Source organism: Megascapheus bottae, chromosome 10 (assembly GCF_031878675.1).
Source record: "Megascapheus bottae isolate mThoBot1 chromosome 10, mThoBot2.hap1, whole genome shotgun sequence".
NCBI classification, from domain to species: Eukaryota; Metazoa; Chordata; class Mammalia; order Rodentia; family Geomyidae; genus Megascapheus; species Megascapheus bottae.
In genome coordinates, this window is record NC_143518.1 from 38219020 (window position 1) to 38241769 (window position 22750).

The 22750-nt window shown below is 41.4% G+C and overlaps 1 protein-coding gene across 2 annotated transcripts in view; it reads left to right on the forward strand.

The window, feature by feature from the left end:
- The first annotated feature begins 229 nt into the window (after nt 1-229).
- Gon4l (gon-4 like) overlaps nt 230-22750 on the forward strand; it is a 73591-nt gene continuing 51070 nt past the window's right edge. The window contains exons 1-8 of one of the 2 annotated variants that reach the window (XM_090340800.1): nt 230-331; nt 2152-2679; nt 7250-7441; nt 14362-14555; nt 16326-16400; nt 16571-16621; nt 19162-19212; nt 20525-20617. In XM_090340800.1, the coding sequence (XP_090196926.1) occupies nt 2178-2679; nt 7250-7441; nt 14362-14555; nt 16326-16400; nt 16571-16621; nt 19162-19212; nt 20525-20617 (1158 nt within the window). In that variant the 5' untranslated portion in view covers nt 230-331; nt 2152-2177. Of the gene's footprint in view, nt 332-2151; nt 2680-7249; nt 7442-14361; nt 14556-16325; nt 16401-16570; nt 16622-19161; nt 19213-20524; nt 20618-22750 lie in introns of those variants that run through there. The other variant, XM_090340799.1, reaches the window with a different exon arrangement.

The window sequence follows — 22750 nt, forward strand, 5'->3', positions numbered from 1 at the left end:
AATCGAACCCGAGTCTTTGTGCATGCTGGCAAGCACTCTACCACTAGGCCAAACTCCCGGCTCACCTTCCAGTTTTTAACAAGATTGCTCTGTGGGTAGAAAATAAGAACTGGTTCCTTTAATTTTTTTTTTTTCTGCCAATAACAGACGTCATTGCGCTGTCGCTTCCTTGGCCCTCAACTACTATGGCGCTTGGTGTTTTGCGCATGCTCCTCGGTGCGTGGAGTCGCCGCGCTCCTGGGCTCGGGAGCGCGCACGACAGTCGCTGCCGTTGCCTGACTTCCGGCGGTGCCAAAGCCGAGTTTCCGCGGGATCTGGCCGGCCTGTGATGGTACTGGGCGGTGTGTGGTGGGCGGGAAGAGGCGGGTGGGACCGGAGGCGCTTGGACCGGGGTGTCCGGGACCTGGGGTTCGGGTCTGAAAGTGGGCGCGGGGTGCAGAACCGGAGCTAGAGGTGTGAAGGTTTTAGACTGGTGGCGCGGACCTGGGCCAGCGTCCGGCCGGTGTGGAGAGCGGCGCTAGGGGCCCTTTTGGAAATGCATTCTCAGGAGGGGCACGCGCGGGGCAGCCTTCGAGTTTAGCATTCATTCGCCCTGTGCAGCTGACTTTTTGGTACCCAGAGTGTCAGATTGTTTCGAGCTCTTGCTGTGTTGGAAGCACTTTGAGCAGACACACTGCTGACTGAATAGCAAGCTGAATAGCAAGCGGCTGTCAGTCCCTTCCTCCCTTCCTCCCCCTTCTTTCTTCTTTTCTTTCTCTTTGTGGGCCTCAGTTACTCATTTATAAAATAAGGAATTTTCCAGATTACTCTCATTCCCTCCATTCATCAACCCCTCTCATCTACTTTAACCAAAATAAAAACATTGGTTGGTGGGATGGGAGGAGTTTGTTTTAATGTTCTAAGAGTGACCAATTAGGGAGGTTTAAAACCATATAGATCAATCTCTTAGAACTGGAAAGAATTTTTTTTTTCTCTAATCCAACTTTTCTTCAGTACTACTGTCCATTGGTGGTCATTCAGACTTTCCTCAAAGATTGCCAGTAATAGAGAACTCATTGTAACGAAAAGGCAGTTTATTTTGTTCTTTGACTTATTTAGGACAGCAAAGTTTTCCTGGATGGAAAGATACAATCAGTTTCTATGCAGTGCTTAATGCTTCATCCCACATGTTGCAAAATGGATTGCCCTAGCCCACTTCAAATCCATTTGTGTATTCAGGGAACATTCTAAGTATCTGCAATACCTCCACACTGTTGGATAATAGAGACCCTTGTTGAAGTTTTTTTTTTTTTCTCAACATAGTTTTGAAGGATGGTAATGTATTACCAAGAACAGTAAAACTCTCTTTTTAAACACATTTCTGCTAATATAACCTGTTTAATTGCATTTTGCTTTTGATTGTTTATGTTAATGGAAATACCTGTTTATGAAAAAACCAATAGCAAGCATTTGTTGATCATTTATTATCTAATTAGTAGGTGCTATTTTAACTTAGGTTTTTTGAATTGGTACTGGGGCTTGAACTCAAGGTTCTTGTTTATCTTTTCCACTCAAGGCTAGTGCTCTGTCACTTGAGCCACAGCTCTACTTCTGGCTTTTGGCTGGTTAATTGGAGATAAGAGTCTCTCTAATGGTCTGCCCTGGCTGGCTTTGAACCAAGATCCTCAGATTGCAGCTTCTTGAGTAGCTAGGATTACAGGTGTTAACCATTGGTACCTGGCCTTTATTTCATTTTATAGCTGGACAAACAGGTCCAAATTAAGCAGTTTATGCAAGGTCACAAAGCTAGAGAGAAACTGACTTAGGAAACAAAGTCAGACAGTTTGAGTTCATATACTGCTATTAGTGCCATGCTATTCTCTTTCTAATGGCAAGTAAAAACTAACAGTAATAACTTACTCTTGTATTCTTTTAATAGCTCTGTGAGCTAAGAACAATTATTGTTATTATTTTTACAAAACATGTTTTGGGAAATTGAGACATGCAAAAGTTGGGTTGGGATTTGAACTCATTCTATTCCTTGTTTCTCATCATTCCCTTAAAGGAATAATGGGCAAGATTGAACATGAATGAAATGAAAAGCTTCTTAAAAAGTTATTACTGTTATTCATATGAAGAAGGTAAGCACTTGCCTTGCTTTTATCCTTTTAGGATGGATCAAAAGTGGGACCTTTAAAATGTTGCCCTGTAAGAAGAGAAGAACTACAATGACAGAGTCCCCACAGCATGAAAGCAGTCAGGAAGAAGAAGATGACTTAGATCTCGGGTCATCTGTTAAACCAGAATGCGGCCAGGTTAGAGACTTGGGGTCACTGTCCTGGGGTCCAAGTCATGACAGTGCAGTTGGCTGTGAAGTCCAGTCTGTGCAAGATGCAGGAGATCAGCTTGGTGTGGAGGATCCATCTTTGAATCCTAGGATGATGCTTACCCAACACACAAATTTACCAGTCTTGGATTCTGTTGATGCAGCTATTTCTCAAGGAATCAGCCTATCTTCTGTGGAGTCTTCAATTCCTCCTAATGTACCAATTGGTAAAGGAAAACAACAGGCTACTGCTTCAAGGAGAGGGAAGAAAATTGCCTTCAGGCCTGGGCCAGTTACTCAAGAAGATAGAGCTGATCAGTCTATCATAAAGGAGCCTTTTCCAGAAGAGCCTAGTGAAGAAGTTGAGGAAAGAGGTAAGATATGCAATTTCTCTGATTTACATTTTCCTTGTTAATTTAGATTGGGCATCTCTAATCTGAAGTTCCTAAATCTAAATGCTCTGTACTTTTTGAATACGAATATGATGCTAAAGTGGAAAATTCTATATCTGAAGAATTGTAGTTAAAATGTAGATGCAAACTGGATGTAGTAATGCACACATATAATCCTAGTTTGAGAAATGAGGAAAGAGCCTATCTGGAAAAAATAACTAAAGCAAAAAAGGGTTGTGGGCGTGGCTTAAGTAGTAGATGGCTTATATAGTAGTATGAGACCCTGAGTTTAATTACTCAGTACTATCGAAAGGAAGGAAGGAAGAAAGGGAAGAAAGGACAGGTACTAGTGCCTCACACTTATAATCCTAAATTCTTGGGAGGTTGAGATCAAGTGGATTGTATTTGAAGCTAGGGTGGGCATTGATTCAAGACCCCTTTTTTTTTTTTTCTTCAAGTTTTAGGGAAACATTTTATAATTTATATATAAAATCTCAGTACGAAACCATGTAAAATGACAGGAATATCCGCTTTACATTAAAAGCCAAATAACACCCCCCCCAAGACCCCTTTTTAACTAGCATCTGGGTAGAGCGGTATGTGCTTGTCATCCTAGCAGTGTGGGAGGCTGAGATCAGGACAGTTTTTGTTTTGAGCAACAAAGTCCACCAGACCATGAAACTCCATCAGTGGAAAGAAGGTGAGTGTGTGGTATTTACCTGTCATTCCAGCTCCCACAGGAAGCCTAAAATGATTTGTGCACCAGGGCAGCAAGTGAGACTCCCTTAAAAATAACAAGTACAAGCTGTGCACTGGGGACTCATGCCTGTAATTATAGCTACTTAGGATGCTGAAATTTGAGGATCATGGTTCAAAGGCAGCCCAGGCACAAACGTCTGTGAGACTCTTATCTCTAGTTAACTACTAGAAAACAGGAAATGGCACTGAGTCTCTCAGGGTAGAGTGATAGCCTTGAGCTGAAGAGCTCAGGGATAGTGCCCAGGCCGAGAGATCAAGCCCCATGACAAAAAACCAAAAAAACAAAAACAAGCACAAAAGAGGAGTTGAGTGTTGCTTAGAAAACATAAGGTCCTGAGTTTAAACCCTGTACTGCAAATAAATAAAACAAACAAAAATCCCAGGTACACTAAGAAAGTATTATACAGAATAATCTTCAGATTTTATAGCTATGTGTGAAAAGTACATCAATTTTTTGTTTTGATTTAGTTCCTATCACCAAAATACATTAATATATATTCACATATTCCAAAATCTAAAACAAGTCTAGACCTGAGCATTTCAGATAAAGGATGCTCAACTTGTTCTAGTTTGTCATGGCTTTTTCTGTAGTACCTTTACAAGAAATTATTTTAGCCAGAATTGGTGCAGTGGCTCAGGGTAGAACACTAGCCTTGAGGAAAAGCCCAAGGACAGTGCTCAGGCCCTGAGCTCAAGCCCAGGACTGGCAGAAAAAAAAAAATATTTCTGCAAGGAAGATACTAATTTAGTTTGGAATTGGAACCACAGAGCTCATTAAGCATCAGCATTGAACTTTATAAATGGATAGAGACCTTTTCCCATATATATTTTTTGGTCCCTCCTGGGGCTTGAACTCAGGGCCTGGGCACTGTCCCTGAGTTTCATTTGCTTGAGCCACAGCACTGCTTCCTACTTTTTCTATGTATGTGGTACCAAGGAGTAGAATACAACCCAGGGCTTCGTGCATGCTAGACAAGCACTCTACCACCAGTCCTCCTCTTTTTTGGGGGGCTTGGGCTCAGGGCCTGAGCACTGTCCTTGGGCTTTCTCAAGGCTAAAGCTCTACCATGAGCCACAGCACCACTTCAGACTTTTTTCTATGTATGTAGTACGGGAGAATTGAACCTAGGTCTTTGTGCATGCTAGGCAAGCACTCTACCACTAGACCAAACTCTCAGCCCCTCCTCTTATACTCTTTTTGTTTGTTTGTTTTGTTTTTTAAAATTTTATTTTATTTTATTTTTTTATTGTAATTAGTAAAAGGGTTACATGATATTTGCCAGATAGAAGGTGCATTAATTCATATACATTGATACCCTTTCACATGTCTTGGTACCCATTTCCCTCCCCCCCCATCCTCTTATACTCTTTAGGCCCTCTTCTTCTCCCTTTCTTTACTTTCTCATGCTTCATTCTGCATGTTTGAATGGAAGAATCATTATGGGTAGCCTCTTTCGTGGATATTCATGAAATGAGGCTTATGGAGAGCATCAGTACTTAGAGATATTGTGTGTGACAATGGGAAAGGCTCTATAGAGATGAGTGACCTGAGAACTTGAAGGCTGAGTTGCACTTCGACAGAGCATTGGTATGGTAGAGTCAGGGGAAGAAGATTTGCAGAGAAAAGTAACATTTTCTCCAGAGAATATGAATATTAGATCTTGTGGCGCAGCTGATAAACTAGGGAAAAAATTTAGAGTAGTTGGAAATGGTTCAGGTAGTAAAATCGATGAAACTGTCTACCAAAGTGAATGTACATTATTTGGAGGGCAGTAGCGTAGACTTAAAGGTCCTGGCATGTGTGTTTGGCAACTTGTTTATGTAGTGTTCATGCCTATATTCTGAACACCCAGAAGGCAAGACAGGGGTATGCAAGTTCAAAGCCAGAAAGTTGGCTCTAATCCTAGCTATTTAAAGAGATAGACCTGGAGGATCTCTGAAGCTAGCCTTGAAGAAATGTCTTTGAGACTCCATTTCCAGTTAACCATCAGAATGTTGGATTGGAGGTGTGTCTCAAGTAGTACAACACTACCTATGATCAAACAAACCAAGCAAGAGCTCAAAAGTTCAAAGGCCTGAGTTCAAGCCCCAGTACTTGTATACTCACACATATACAATGGAAAGTTGTTTGTGTCAGTTGGGTTTCCCTTAAACATGTAGACATTGTCTTTTTTTTTTTTTAAGTATTTTGTTTCTTTTATTTATTTCTTTAATTTTTTGCCATTCCTGGGGGGATGCTCAGGGCCTGGGCACTCCCTAAGCTGCTTTTGCTCAAGACTAACACTCTACCATTTGAGCCACAGCACCATTTCTGGCCTTTTCTGTTTATGTGATACTGAAGCATAGAACCCAAGCACTGTACTTCTAAGCCACATTCCCAGCCCCTTGTGAGATTTCTTATTTTCAGTTAACCATTAAAATGCCAGAAGTGGAGCTACAGGAAAAAAAAAAAAAAAGATAAAGAAAAGCTCAGAGATAGCACCCTGGCTCTGAGTTGAAGTCCCAGACTGGCTCTGCCTCGTTCTCCACATCTTCTGTCAGATCACTGAATATATTCCTTGTGTGTATTTTAGAGATACTTTGTGTATAGAAGTCTGGACATATTTCTTTTTTCTCTGACAACTTGGTTTCTAATGTTTACTTCTAATAGTGCATGAATGACTTTTTCTTTTTAATGCTGCCCTCTCCCCATTAAAAGGAAGAATTATGAAGAATTCAAGTGAGAACATTGTTTAATGAGTTTAGATGTATTTACAATGTTAGGGTGTTTCTTTTTCTTCTGAAGTTGATTTACAGAGTTAAACTTTTTTTTTTTTTTTTTTTTGTTTGCCAGTCATGGGCTTGATCTCAGGGCCTGACCACTGTCCTTAGACTTTCTCAAGGCTAGAACTCTACCACTTGAGCCTCAGCACCATTTCTGGCTTTTTTTCTATATATGTGGTACTGAGGAATCGAACCCGGGTCTTCGTGCATGCTAGGCAAGCACTCTACCACTAGGCCAAACTCCCGGCCCCCAGAGTTAAACTTTTTAAAAGTTTATTTTATTTTATTAGACAGGGCCTTGCTATTAGCTGCTGCCTTGATCTTGAGATCCTTCTTCTCTAGCCCCCCAAGTTTGAGCCACTGCTTCTGGCTAATGAGGACATTTTATAGATATTGGATAAATGTAGTGATTAGTGGTCATTTATAAAAAGGTCCCTTTGTCATCAGATTCCCCTTTCCCCTTTCCCCTTTCCCCATTGTGAGTTGACTTTACTTTCTCCCTTGGTGCTGCGGCTAAAGTCAGGACGCTCCCTCTCTTCCCCCATCCCCTCAGCCAGTCCTGGGGCTTGAACTCAGGGCCTGAGCACTGTCCTTGGGCTTTCTCAAGGCTAGAGCTCTACCACTTGAGTCATAGCACCATTTTCAGCTTTTTTTTTCCCCCCTATGTATGTGGTACCAAGGAATTCAACCCAGGTCTTCATATAGGCAAGCATTCTACCCCTAGGCCAAACTCCTGGCCTCTGAACTTAGGACTTTTATTGTTTTCACTGTTCTAAATCCCTAGAACCATTATATGATTTTTTTTCTTTAGGAAACAAAGCAAAACTCAAAGCATATTAGAATTAGAAGGCTTTTAATGGTATTCTAGGTCAACTCCTTGACATTACAGATAAGGAATTTAGATCTGAGCTTTGATTTCAGTAGTTTTCATTTATGAAGTTATCTAACTAAAAACACTTATAAGAAATGCTGATTTCTACAAAAGTTTGAGAATGGGAAAAGTGTGGAGCAATATTTGTGATTCTTCTAGGGAAACCTCAAGTGCATTCTGGAGGGGAGGAGATACCTTTACTGCCAGCAGGAAGCCAGTCTACAAACCCAGGAGCCCAGCCTAGGAAATCAACCCTGCCAAATGTCTGTACTTCTCAAGAAGAGCCACTCAAGAGTCTGGCTCACCAAGCTGAGGAAGAGAGAGAGGATGGTGGACTCTTTATTCCAATGGGTAGGCTTTTCTTTTTTTTCTAATGAAAAATAACCAATAAATTCTTAAAGTATAATATGTAGAAAACTGCACATAACTTTAGCTGTCCTAAGTTTTCTAGCAGGATAACTTCACATATCCTGAGTTATGTATTTAGAAATTCACCTGGGTTGTCCCTCATCCTATTCCTCCCACCTGTGGAATCTACTCTCCTGGCCTGGCATAGCATAACATGTATTTGTTCATCTGCCTCATCTTTATATAAATGGGATCAGAGGTGTGTGCTTTGTTGTTGTTTTTTGTGTCTGCCATTTTTCTGCTGTATATTGTGTTTATGACATCCATATTATTTGTGCAGTTGTGGCTTGTTTATTTTCATTGCTGTATGAATATTCTGTTTATTTTCATTGTTGAATATTTTCTATTTATTCAACTCTTGGTGAGCATTTGGATAATTTCTAGTTGTGGGCTGCTCTGAAGGATGCAGCTATCATCATTCTACTGCAGATCTTTTGATGAACGTGTACTTATTTTAATTTCTTTTTAATTTGGGCTTAAATTCCTGACTGGATTATTCCTTCTTTTTTTTTTTTTCCCCAGTCCTGGGGCTTGAACTCAGGGCCTGAGCACTGTCCTTGGGCTTTCTCAAGGCTAGAGCTCTACCACTTGAGCCTCAACACCACTTCCGTTTTTGTCTATGTATATAGTACCGAGGAATTGAACCCAGGTCTTTGTGCATGCTAGGCAAGCACTCTACCACTAGGCTAAACTCCCAGCCCCTGGATTATTTCTTTTTTGGTAAAGGGCAGTACTGGGGCTTGAACTCTGGACCTGGGTATTACTCCTAAGCTCTTTAGCTATCATACGCTGCCATTTGATCCACAGCTGTACTTCTGACTTTGTGTGTGTGTGTGTGTGTGTGTGTGTGTGTGTGTATGAGAGAGAGAGAGAGAGAGAGAGAGACAGAGACAGAAACAGAAACAGAGATAGACAGACAGAAAGAGAGACAGAAAGAGAGATAGCGTACATCCTGGAGCTTGAATTCGGGGCATAGACACTCTCCCTGAGTTTCCTTTGCTCAAGGCTAGCTAGCACTCCACCACTTGAGTCATAGCACAACTTCCAGCTTTTTCTGTTTATGTGCTACTAAGGAATCGAACCCAGGGTTCCTTGCATGCTAGGCAAGCACTGTACCCCTAAGCCACAGTCCCAGCCCAACTCTTTGATAGTTAATTGGAAATAAGAGTCTTTTGGACTCTTTTGTCAGGGCAGGCTTTGACCTATAGTTCTCAGATCTCAATGTCCTGAATAATTAGGATTATAGATGTGAGCCACTGATAGCTTGGATTCTCTTTCTTTCTTTCTTTTCTTTTTTTTTTTTTTGGTTGGTTGTAGAACTTGAGCTTTCGGCTTGGGTGCTGTCCCTGAGCTCTTCTGCTCAAGGCTACATACAGTCTTGCCCCTTGAGCCACAGCGCCACTTCTGCTTTTTTGTTTATGTGGTACTAAGGAATCAAACCTCAGGGTTTCATGCATGCTAGGCAAGCCTTTTACCACTAAGCCATATTCTCAGCCCTAAAAATGTATTTTTAATAATAATGTATTATCATTTTAGTTAAGAGATGGCCTTAGTATGTAGTCCAGGCTGGCTACATAAGAGATCACATGCCTGAATCTCAATCTCCTGAGTGATGAGATTACAGATGTATACCAGTGGGTCTACCTTTATTCCCCCCATTCTTTATTTTTCATTGTTTTATTTTATTCTATTTTGTTGGTCCTGGGGCTTGAACTCTGAGCCTGGGCACTGTCCCTGAGCTCTTTACCTCAAAGCTACCACCCTACCCCTCGGCCTGCGTGTTGTCCCTGAACTCTTCAGATCAAGGCTACGGTCTACCCTTTGAGCCACAGCACCACTTCCTGTTTTGTAGTGGTTAATTGGAGATAAGAGTCTCAGGATCTTTAGTCCCCTGGCTGGGTTTTTTTTTTTTTTTTTTTTTTGGGCCAGTCCTGGGCTTGGGCTCAGGGCCTGAGCACTGTCCCTGGATTTTCTCAAGGTTAGCGCTCTACCACTTGAGCCACAGCACCACTTCTGGCTTTTTGCTACATATGTGGTACCGAGGAATTGAACCTGGGTCTTCGTGCATGCTAGGCAAGCATTCTACCACTAGGCCAAACTCCCGGCCCCAGTTTTTTTTTTTTTTTTTTTTTTCCCCAGACCTGGGGCTTAAGCTCAGGGCCTGAGCACTGTCCTTGGACTTTTCTCAAGGCTAGAGCTCTACCACTTGAGCCTCAGCACCATTTCTGGCTTTTTTCTATGTATGTGGTACTAAGGAATCGAACCCAGGTCTTCGTGCATGCTAGGCAAGCATCTACCACTAGGCAAAACTCCCTGCCCCCCTGGCTGGCTTTGAACTGTCATCCTCAGATCTCAGCCTCCTAAGTAGCTAGGATTACAGGCATGAGCCATCATGCCCGGCTATTCTTCGTTTTTATAGAGTGTGGGCTCATGATTATTTTATAATATAAATATTTTAATACTATCTTTGTTCTTTTGTTGAGATTATTCTCCTTTAGCTATTGAAAGCTATTATCCTTTCAATTTCTTTGTTTTTTTTTTCTTTCTATGTATGTGGTACCAAGGAATGAACCCTGGTCTTCCTGCATAGTAGGCAAGCATTCTACCACTAGACCAAACTCCCAGCCCCTTATCCTTTCACTGAGCCTAGCTTGCTTTATTTATTTATTTATTTACTTACTTATTCATTTATTTTTAACTTTAAATTAAGGGCTGGGAATATATGAAGGACGAGGAGGGGAACATGAAGAGGAGGAAGAAGAGGAGGAGGAGAAAAGGAGAAGGAAAAGGAGAGGAGGAAGTGGATGAAGAGGAGAAGGGGAGATGAGGAGTAGGAGAGGTGGCAGAAAAGGAGGAGGAGGAAGAGCAGGAGAGGAAGAAGAGGGAGGAGAGGAGGGGAGGAGGAGAGGAGAAAGAAGGGGAGTAGGAGGGAAGGAAGAAGTGGATGAAGAGGAGGAGGAGGGGAGGATCAGGAGGAGATGAGTAGGAAGAGGAGGAGAAGGTGGAAGAAAAGAGGCAGAGGAGGAGGAGGAAGAGGAGCAGAGGAGGAAGAAGGGGAGGAAGAGAGGAGGAAAGAGGGGAGGATGAATATATATATATCTATATATACATATACATATATATAGATATATATATATATATGTCAGTATGTGTGTGGTGTTGTGGCTCAAGTGGTAGAGCTCTAGCCTTGAGAAAGCCCAAGGACAGTGCTCAATCCCTGAGTTCAAGCCCCAGGACTGGCAAAAATAAATAAATTAAAAGGTTTTTAAAGGTTTTGACACTGTATTACTTTACCCAAGGTCATTATTTCTTTTACTGTTTTCTTCTAGAAGTTTTATAATTTTTTAAAATTTCTTTTTTATTTTTAGTGCTGGGAATTGACCCCAGGCCTCTTACATTTCAAACATGCACCTTACCACTCAGTTTATATTGCCATCCTTTAATTTTGCGTAATCTGTGTAGTTCCTTAAGACAGAGTCTCACAGTGTTACTGAGGCTGGCTTCAGTACTTAAGTAATCTTCCTGCCTCAGCCTTCTGGACTACAGCTGTAGTTGTATATCATTTCAATCAGCATTTTGTTTTTTCTTCTCCTTAATCCTGAGGCTTGAATTCAGGATCTTGGCACTGTCCCTGCTCAAGGTTAGGATTCTACAACTTGAGCCACAGTGCCACTTCTGACCTTTTCTGTTTATGTGGTACTGAGAGGCCATCATTCATGCTAGGTAAGCACTCTACCACTAAGTCACATTCTCAGCCCCAACCCCAGCTATTTTATGAGTTTTTTGCTTTTTTGGGCGGGGAGGTCCTAATCGTGGAGCTTGAACTGGAGGCCTGGGAGCTGTCCCTAAGCTTCTCCCCTCCACCTCACCCCAAAGATAGTGCTCTACCACTATTGCCACATCTCTACTTTCAGCTTTTTTTTTTTTTTTTTTTTTTGGGGGTCATGGGGCTTGAACTTAGCCTGGGCGCTGTCCCTGAGCTCTTCAGCTCAAGGCTACTGCCCAACCCTTGAGCCAAGCCCCACTTCCTATAGAGCTTAATTGGAGATAAGAGTCTCAGGTCCTTGGGCTGGCTTTGAACCTTGATCCTCAGATCTCAGCCTCCTAAGTAGCTAGGATTACAGGCTTGAGCCAGGCTCACTTCTAGCTTTTTTTTTTTTTTTTTTGCCAGTCCTGGGCTTGAGCTCAGGGCCTGAGCACTGTTTTTGGGCTTTTCTCAAGGCTAGCACTCTGCCACTTGAGCCACAGCACCACTTCCAGCCTTTTTCTATGTATGTGGTGCCAAGGAATCGAACCTGGGTCTTCGTGCATGCTAGGCAAACACTACCACTAGGCCAAACTCCTGGCCCTCACTTCTAGCTTTTTTGATACTTAATTTGAGTTTAGTGTCTCCAGGAGTTTCCTAGGGTTCAAGCAATACTGATCCTCGGATCTCAGTCTCCTGAATGGCTACCACAAGTGTGAGTTCCTGGCACTTGGCTTGAGTTAGTTTTATATAAAAAGTAACGTATGGGGCTGGGAATGTGGCTTAGTGGTACAGTGCTTGGCATGCATAAGGCCCTGGGTTCGATTCCTTGGTACCACATAAACAAAAATAAATACAATTAAGGGCTTGAGCTCAGGGCCTGAGCACTGTCCTTGGACTTTCTCAAGGCTAGAGCTCTACCACTTGAGCCTCAGCACCACTTCTGGCTTTTTTCTATGTATGTGGTACCGAGGAATCGAACCCGGATCTTTATGCATGCTAAGCAAGCATTTTAACCACTAGGCTAAACTCCCGGTTTTTTTTTTTTCTATGTATATGGTACCGAGGAATGGAACCCGGACCTTCATGCATGCTAGGCAAGCACTCTACCACTGCGCCAAACTCCCGGCCATGACTGAGATTCTTTTATTGTGCTTTTGGGGCTTCAATTATTTTAGGCAGTATCTGTTGAAAAATTCTTTGTCTACTTATTGCACTGTTTCTCAAATGATTACTTAATCTCATTAAATTTTTTTTCTCCACTTTTTTTTGACACGTGATAGCATTTATTTCTGTAAACAAAAAACATAATCCTGAAAGTCAAGTGAAATTATAATCAGTATAAACTTGACAATGAGAAAAAGTATCCTAAAATTGTCTATTTCACAGTAATCTTCTTGAACCAATTATATTACATTGTGTTCATATTGACAAAATAATCTCTAACTTTCAGCTATTTTTAGACTTTTTTTTAAGAATTTATTAATGTTGGGCCGGGAGTTTGGCCTAGTGGTTAAAGTGCTTGCCTAGCATGCATGAAGACCCAGGTTCGATTCCTCGGTACCACATACATAGAAAAAGGCCGGAAGTGGTGCTCAGGCTCAAGTGGTAGAGCTCTAGCCTTGAGAAAGTCCAAGGACAGTGCTCAGGCCCTGAGCTCAAGCCCAGGACTGGCAAAAAAAAAAAAAAAAAAAAAAAGAATTTATTAATGTTGATTTTTACATCATATTTTAAATGACAAGTTTAACAAACAAGTGTTGAAGGAGGGAATCTCTATTTACAATCACTGGGACTTAATATTTATAACTTAATCAAAATTAGGCTAAGGGTTTGTATGTCATAGAAACATTAATTTAAGAAATAAAACATTATGTCTTTAGAGTTTTTCTACACTTTTTTTTTCTATTAGGCCTAACTTTTTTCTTTTGTCAGTTGTGGGACCTGAACTCAGGGCTTGGGTGTGCATTAAACCTGACCTCTTTTGCTGAGGGTTAGTGTACTACCATTTTGAGCCACAGTGCCACTTCTGGTTTTCTGGTGATTAGTTGGAGAGAAGAGCCTTTCCTGCCCATGCTTTAAATTGTAATCTTCAGATCTTAGCCTCCTAAGTAGCTAGGATTACAGTGCCCAGCCCTGCCTAAACTTTCTATACAGTCTGGTTCTATAACTCATAGTAAGCATTGAAACCAAGTACTATGAGTGTTGTTGTTGTCGTCGTCGTTGTCTTCTTCTTCCTCTTCCTCCTCCTCCTCTTCCTCCTCCTCCTCCTCCTCCTCCTCCTCCTCCTCCTCTTCTTCCTCTTCCTCCCGATCTCCCTCCCCCTCCCCCTTCCTATCCTCCTTCTTCTCCTCCTTCTGTTGGTTGTGGGTTTTGAAGTCTGGGTCTATGTACTCTCCCTGAGCTCTTCAGCTCAAGGCTAGTGGTCTACCACTTGAGCTATAGTGCCACTTCCAGCTTTTGGTGGTTAATTGGAGATAAACAGTCTCACAGACTTTCCTGCATGGGCTGGCTTTGAACCATGACCTCAGATCTCAGCCTCCTGAGTATCGAGAATTAAAGGCATGAGCCATAGGCACCTGGCTTTCTTTTCTTTTTTATTTCTTTTCTCTTGTGGTACTGGTACTCAGGGTCATAGCTCTGACCCTTAGCTTATTTGCTCAAGCCTGGCATTCTACCACTTAAGCCATAGATCTACTTCCAGCTTTTTGGTGGTTAATTGGAGAAGATTTCTATGGAATTTCCTGCCTAGGCTGGCTTTGAACCTCCTGATTACAGGCAGAAACCACCAGTAGCTCCTGGCTGCTTGGGAGCTTTTCTTAATCTCTCTGATTTAGTTTTCTCATCAGTATAGTGGGGAAAACAATAGTTTTGACTAAATAGAGTGGTTTTTCATAAGAATAGGAATATTAAGATTTTTAAAGTGTGTAGATGTGTGTGAGTGAGATACAATAAAAATTCAGTGACTAGTAGGAGTCATTACTGCTACAGTATCATTACTAACTCTGTTGTCATCACCCCTGCCGTAATTGTTTTTCAAGGCTGGACAGTTAGTAGGCTGATTTTCTTTTTGGCTAAATTCCTTTTTTAGCTTCTGGTGATGATCTTGATTTATTTGCAGAAGAGCAGGACAACAAAGAAAGTGAGAAAAGAAAAAGAATGAAAAAGGGTACCAAGAGGAAACGGGATGGAAGGTGTCAAGAACAAGGTACCATGACATATGACCTGAAACTGGATGACATGCTTGACCGGACCTTAGAAGATGGTGCCAAGCAACACAACCTGACAGCAGTCAATGTGCGCAACATCCTTCACGTGAGTGAGCCTGGGCAGCTGGGGAGTTGGAATGGAAGTCTTCCATCAAAATACTCAGAAAATTCTGGACTCTTAGTATATCAATTATTAATTTTCAATATTATAAGTTACCTATGAAAAATATTTTACTTCCCATGAAAGTTTTCCCTTTGAACTAGGAATAAATTTGAAATTTAAACACAAACTAAAGAAAATTGCCACGACAAACTACCTTTACTTCCATGTGCTGATTTGATTATTTACTGTATTTAGAAGATTTGAAGATGTTCTCAGTGGATTTCCACTTCTGAAATGATTTGTCTGAAAAGCTCAGGGAATAGTTTGTAGTACTTTACACACATGTAAACAGTGTTCTTCTTTATTTGATTTTTGTTAGCTGTGGGACTTGAACTCAGTACCTGGGTGCTGTCCTTGAGCTCTTGCTCAAGGCTGCTCTCTACACTCAGCTTCGCTTCAGGTTTTTTCTTTTTGCCAGTCCTGGGCTTGTGCTCAGGGTCTGAGCACTGTCCTTGGACTTTCTCAAGGCCAGCACTCTACCATTTGAGTCTCAGCACCACTTCTAGCTTTTTGCTATGTATGTGGGGTACAGAGGAATTGAACCCGGGTCTTTGTGCATGCTAAGCAAGAACTCTACCACTAGGCCAAACTCCTGGCTCCTCACTTCAGGTTTTTGAGTGGTTAATTGGAGATAAGCGCCTGCCCCAGCTGGCTTTGAGCCTCAGCTGGTTTTGAGCCTCAGGTCTCAGCTTTCTGAGTGGCTAGGATTACGGATGTGAGCCATCAGTGCCCATCTGCATTTTTTTTAAAAAGAATTTTCTTAATATATAGCAACATAGCTATTTACAAAAAGTCTATACTTCTTTTTTTCTTTTTCTTTATTATACTGGTACGAAAGCTTGAACTCAGGGCGTTGTGCTTTTGCTCAGCTTTTTTTTTTGCTAGTCACGACAAAGTGTTCTACCACTTCAGCCACAGCACCACTTCTCAGCTTTTTCTGTATCTGCAGTACTGAGGATTGGAACCCAGGGCTTCATGCATGTTAGGCATGCTAGGCAAACATTCTACCACTAGGCCATGCTCTCAGCCCCACTCAGCTTTTTTTTTTTTGTGGCTCTCTACTTGAGCCACACCTTCACTTCTTGCTTTTTGGCTAATAAAGAGAAGAATCTCGATTTTTCTGCTTGAGCTAGCTTTCAACTTTGATCTTGAGATTTCAGCCTTCTGAGAGGCAAAAATTATAGGTATGAGTCACTGGCACCAGGTAGTTATCTCTATTCCTGTTTTTACGAAGTTAATAAGATGTGTACATTTGCTTCTAAATTATTCAGTGCTGTGTAGTCTGTCTAAAACTTGCTTTGCCTCTTTTGTCTTTCATTATTTTTCTTTTTCTTTTTTGGGTGAGTCATGGGGCTTGAACTCTGGACCTGGGCATAGTCCCTGAACTCTTCAGCTCAAGGCTACTGCCCTATCCCTGGAGCCACAGCCCCACTTCCAGTTTTCTAGAGATTAATTGGAGATAAGAATCTCAAGTTCTTTAGTGCCTGGGCTGGCTTGGAACCATGATCCTCAGATATCAGCCTCCTGAGTAGTTAGGATTACAGGTGTGAGCCACCGTGTTGGGCTTAGTTATTTTTCTTTACTCCAGTTTGAAACTATTTGTATAGCATCCATTTTTCCTTTACATAGGCTTAACAGCAGACATATGTAGAGATGAGTTTTGTCTAGATGAAAAATCTTTTTGGCATAAAGTGAAATTTCATCTTTCTCCAGGAAGTAATCACAAATGAGCATGTGGTAGCAATGATGAAAGCAGCCATCAGTGAGACAGAAGACATGCCAATGTTTGTGAGTAATTGATTGTCACTTTTGTGTATTGTGGAATTCTGTAAAGCAAGCACATGAGCTCACATGGAAACTGGTGAATAGTTTTGACAGCTAGGGACAAAGTTTGCATCTTAGATCTCAAGAATGAAATTGTGATTTTCACTATTTTCTTTCTATTTTTCCCTCCTTAGGAACCTAAAATGACTCGCTCGAAACTGAAGGAAGTGGTGGAGAAAGGAGTGGTAAATAATCTGTTGTCTTCCTTCTCCTCTTCTTCATAGGAGGATATAGAATTTCTTTCTTTTCTTCTTCTTTTTTTTTTTTTGTTGATCATGGGGCTTGAGCTCATCCTGGGTGTTGTCCCTGAGCTCTTAAGCTCAAGGCTACTGCCCTACCCTTGAGCTAAGTCCCACTTCCCATTTTCTAGAGGTTAATTGGAGATAAGAGTCTCAGGTTCTTTTGTGCCTGGGCTAGCTTTGAACCTTGATCCTCAGATCTCAGCCTCTAAAGTAGCTAGGATTACAGGCATGAGCCATCACACCCAACTTACAGCACGACTTTTGGCCTTTTCTGTTTATGTAGTACTGAGGAAACAAACCCAGGACATGCATGCTAGGCAAGCACCTTACCATAAGCTACATTTCTAGCCCTGAGTTCTTTGTTAAGCTTAGTAAATAGGATCTAGTATTCATGGGGAAGCCACAGAGGGAAACTTTTGGCCTGGGATTCCTTGGAACTACATAAACAGAAAAAGCTGGAAGTGGTGCTGTGGCTCAAGTGGCAGAGTGCTAGCCTTGAGCAAAAAGTGTTCATAGTGCCAAGCCCTGAGTTCAAGCCCCAGAAGCAAAAAAAAAAAAATTTCTGGGCTATTCTGGGCTAAAGGTATAGCCCATTGGTAGAATACTTGCTTTTGATTTCTATCTAGTACTGCAGAGTGATGATACATACCTATAATTCCAGAATTCTGGAGGCTAAGGCAGGAGGATTGAAGGTTTAAGGCCACTCTGGGCTATATAAGGAGATCATGTCTCAAAAGAAAAAAAAAAATTTTGTAACGACAAAAGAGAAACAGTATATAAAATTACTTTAGTTGATATGAACATATTGCTTTTTTTTTTTTAACTGCTTTTAAAGTGCAGAGAGGTTACAGTTACATTCCTCAGGTAGTAAGTATATTACTTCTCCAACCTTGATACCTCTTCTCATGTTTTTGCCCCCCTTTCCCTCCCCTCTCCCTTTCCTAGTCATCTTATTAACATAATTGCCTTTTGAATTTTCAAAATAAGGTAACCATTTGTAAACAATGAACTAGGACATTTTTTGTTCATTTTGTAACACATGGAAGTGTTTATAGTTGTATTTTTCAAAGTGTTCCAGAAACCATTTGTATCAAAATCGCCTTGGTACTGTGTCCTTCTAGTGCTTATTAAAAGTGCATGCTATTGGGCCAGGAGTTTGGCCTAGTGGTAGAGTGCTTGCCTGGCATGCACGAAGATTCAGGTTCAGTTACTTGGAACTACATACATAGAAAAGTATGGTTCTGTGGCTCAAGTGGTAGAGCATTAGCCCTGAGGAAAGCCCAAGGACAGACAGGGCTCAGGCCCTGAGTTAATGCCCCAGGACTGGCAAAAGAAAAAACAAAGTGTAATACTGCTGGGTGCAGTAGTTCAGGCCTGTAATCCTAAGTACTCTGGAGGCTGAGATCTGAGGATCACAATTCAAAGCCAGCCTGGGCACTAAAGACAGACTCTTATCACAATTCAAAGCCAGCCTGGGCACTAAAGACAAGACTCTTATTTCCAATTAACCACTCGAAAACTGGAAGTGGTGCTGTGGCTCCATAGGTAGCATGATAGCCTTGAACTGAAGAGCTCAAGGATAATGCCCAGGCCTAGGGGTAGTCTTGAGCTGAAGAACTCAGGGACAGTGCCCAGGCCCAGAGTTCAAGCCCTATGACCAACAAAAATAAAAAAATTTAAGAAAGTACATACTTTTGGGCCTACCACAAACCTAGGAATCCAAACCCACAATCAGAACCTGGGGATATGCACTGATGAAATTATCATAGTTCATTCTTTTGAACATTGAAGAATATGAATGATTTGAAAGCTTTTTGGTATATCTGATACCATACTGTATATACTTGTCCAATTTGTGCTCACTTGTTTGTTTGTTTGTTTTTTGCCAGTCCCAGGCCTGAGCTCAGGGCCTGAGCACTGTCCTTGGGTTTTCTCAAGGCTAGAGCTCTACCACTTGAGCTACAGCACTACTTCCGGCTTTTTCTATGTATATGGTACTGAGGAATTGAACCTGGGTCTTTGTGCATGGCAGGCAAGCACTCTACCACTAGGCCAAACTCATGGCCCTTTCTTTCTTTCTTTCTTTTTTTTTTTTGTCAGTTGTGGAGCTTGAACTCTAGGCCTGGGGCTGTCCTTGAGCTCTTTAGCTAAGTGCTACTGTCCTACCTCAGGAGGTACAGAGCTATTTCTGGTTTTCTGGTGGTTAATTGGAGATACTATTCTCACTGACTTTGTACCTTTGTACCTTGGCTGTCTTTGAACCGAGATCCTCAAATCTCAGCCTCCTGAGTGGCTAGGATTACAGATGTGAGCCACCAGGCCCCGCATTTCCAGTAAGCTTTGACAAATATTTAAGAGTATACACTCAAGGATAACTGGTAGAGCAGTTTAGTTACTGGTAAAAGGCTCTTTCTGATTGGAAGGAGGGAGTAAACTGAAGTACTATCATTTTCTGTTATTTATTCATTTATTTGTTTTTGTAGGTAATTCCAACCTGGAATATTTCACCAATTAAGAAAGTCAATGAAATTAAGGTAAATTTGGAAGAGGTCATTATCCCTGTTTTCCAGGATGACTTCATCAGTTTTTTACTTTTGCTTATTATTATTATTATTATTATTATTATTATTATTATTTGTGTGTCGGGGGGTCATGGGGCTTTAATTTTGGTCTTGGGCACTGTCCCTGAGTTCTTCAGATGAAGGCTACCATTCTACCCCTCGGCCTGGGAGATGTCCCTAAGCTCTTCAGCTCAAGGCTATTGCCCTACCCCTGGAGCCACAGCCCAACTTCCTGTTTTCTAGTTCCACTTTCCTGTTTCCTGTTAATTGGAGATAAGAGTCTCAAGTTCTTTAGTGCCCAGCTGGCTTTGAACTGTGATCCTCAAAGCCCAGCCTCCTTTGAATTCTGATCCTCAAATCTCAGCCTCCAGAGTAGCTAGGATTACAGGCATGAGCCATCATGCTTGGCTTTTTTTTTTTTTTTTTTTTTTTTTTTAAATGCTGGTCCTAGGGCTTAAACTCTGGGCCTGGACGCTGTCCCTAGGTTTCTTTTGCATTGTACCACTTGATCTACAGCTCCACTTCTGGCTTTCCTGAGAAATTGAACCCAGGGTTTCATGCATGCTAGGCATAACTTTACCACTAACCCACATTCTCAGCCCTTCATGATAACTTTAATTGGACATTATACGCTTAGATTATTTTCCCCCAACCTACTTTCTCTGATTTTTTAGATACGTAGGTTTTGTGCCTTTTTTTTTTTAAAGACTCTATTAACACCAGTGTTTACATCATATTTCAAATGTCATGTTTAACAAGCAAGTATTCAAGAAGGGAATCTATCTGCAATCTTTGGCACATAGATTCTAGAACTTAATTAAAATTAAGCTGGTAGTTTGTATGTCATACATACATATTCTATATAACATTATAGATTTTGTGCTTTTTATTGCTTTCTTCCTCCCTCCATCCCTTCCTCTTTCCCTTTCTTCTTCCTTTCCTCCCTTCCTTCCTTTTTCCCTCCTTTCTGCTGATACTGCAGCTTGAACTCAGGGCCTCCTACTCTAATCCAGCTTTCTTGCTTATGGCTAGTACTCTATCACTTGATTTAAACTTCCAGTTCAACTTTTTGTTTGTTAATGGAGATGGGAGTCTTGAGGCTGGTTTCAAACAGAGGTCTTCCAGGTCTCAGCTTCCTAAGTAACTAGGATGACAGTCATGAGCCACTGTGCTTGGCTCTTCTTTCCCTCCTTGTCTGGTTGGGCTGGAACTCAAGGCTTTGTGCATGGTGAACAGGCATTCTACCACTGAGCTATCCCATGTTTTTCTCATTATATTGATGCAGCCTCCACAGTTTGTGGACATCCACCTTGAAGAAGATGATTCCTCAGATGAAGAATACCAGCCAGATGAAGAAGAAGATGAGACTGCTGAAGAGGTCAGTGGATGTTGATTAGTACAGAAGAAAAAAATTGACCTCATAAGACCTGGTATACTTTCCTTCCTTAGTATAATCTCTTGTTCTATAGATGTGATTGATATATAGCTTTGTTTTGTGGGTCATGGGTCTTGAACTTAGCTTGGGTGTTGTCCCTGAGCTCTTCAGCCCAAGGCTACTGCCCTATCCCTGGGCTTGGGCGCTGTCTCTGAGCTCTTCAACACAAGGCTACTACCCTACCCTTGAGCCAAGCCCCACTTCCGTTTTCTATAGGTTAATTGAATATAAGATTCTCAGGTCCTTTTGTGCCCAGGCTGGCTTTGAACCTTGATCCTTAGATCTCAGCCTCCTGAGTAGCTAGGATTACAGGCATGAGCCACCGTGTCTGGCACTGTTTGCTAATTTTTTGCTGAGCTATTTCTCTGCTTTTCCTTTTTTTTTTTTTTGCCAGTCCTGGGCTTGAGCTCAGGGCTTGAGCACTGTCCTTGGACTTTCTCAAGGCTAGAGCTCTACCATTTGAGCCACAGCACCACTTCCGGCTTTTTTCTATGTATGTGGTACCAAGGAATCGAACCCGGGTGTTCGTGCATGCTAGGCAGGCACTTTAACCACTAGGCCAAACTCCTGGCCCCAGCTGCTTTTCCTTTTTTAAAATGAAATGTAGCATAGATACAATACAGAAATGGATGAAAAAAGAAACCAACTCAATTTAAATATTTGCAGTGTGAATCCCATGAAACTTCCTCCAAAGTCAAATACAGCATTGCCAGGACAACCCTAGTATGCTCTCCCCAGTCTGTGTCACCTCCTTCCCCTCACAATAATCACTAGCCTGAAAATTACTTGTTTTCTTTATAGTTATATAATTTTATATCAATGCATTTGTATACATTTCAGTACACTAGAGTTCAGTATTTACTGTTGAACTTATATAAATGAACCCATAGTTCAATATTTACTGTTGATGAACTTATGTAAATATACCCGTACATGTTTATGTTCTTTTGTTTCTGCATTTTGTTTAATGTGCTTTTGAGATCGATGGACATAGTTTGGTTTTGTTTGTTTTGTGAGAACTAGTGGTTGAAGTAAGGTTCATGTGCTTGAAAAGGCAGATGCTCTACTGCTAACCCATGCCTCTAGCCCTTTATTAAACTGTTTAATTTTTTATGTGTTATTTACTTTATTTTTATTATAAAGATGATTACAGAGGGATTATAATTACAGGAGTTAGATAATGAATACATTTCCTTTCTTACCATGTCCTCTGTTCCCTCACTCCCAGTGTACTGTTTATTTTGAGATAAACTCTTGATTCATGCCTCAAGGCATGCCTAGACTGTGATGCTTCTAATTTTTACTTCTTGCTGTACCTGATATGACAGCAGTGCTGCCATACCCATCTTCCTTTGAAATGAAATCTTGCAGACTTTTCTGCCTGAGCTTACCTGGAACTTTGATTCTCCTGATCTCAGCTTCTTATGTATTTAGGATGCCAGGTGTATATCACTGGACTCAACTATTGATTGAGAAAGACCTCAGACTGGCCTTGAACTACAATCCTCCTAATCTCATTCTTTTTTTTTTTTTTCTTCCTGTTTTTAAATTTATTTTAAGGTGGATGCTGGTGTCTCACTCCTGTAATTCTAGCTACTCAGGAGGCTGAGATCTAAGGGTCATAGTTCCAAGGTAGCCTGGACACAATAGTCTGTAAGACTCATATCTCCAGTTAACCACCAGAAAACTGGAAGTGGTGCTGAACAGAGTGGTAGAGCTGAAGAGCTCGGGGAGTGCCCAAGCCCAGAATTCAAACCTCACAATCTACCAAAAAAAAATTTTTTTTTTTTTTGCCAGTCAAATTTTTTTTTTTGCCAGTCCTGGGCTTGGGCTCAGGGCCTGAGCACTGTCCTTGGACTTTCTCAAGGCTAGAGCTCTACCACTTGAGCTGCAGCACCACTTCCGGCTTTTTGCTATGTATGTGGTACCAAGGAATTGAACCCGGATCTTCGTGCATGCTAGGCAAGCACTCTACCACTAGGCCAAACTCCCGGCCCCTTTTTAAATATAATTTTCTATTGTTATTAAGGTATTGTCCAGAGGGGTTACTGTTTCACACATCAGGTAATGAGTACG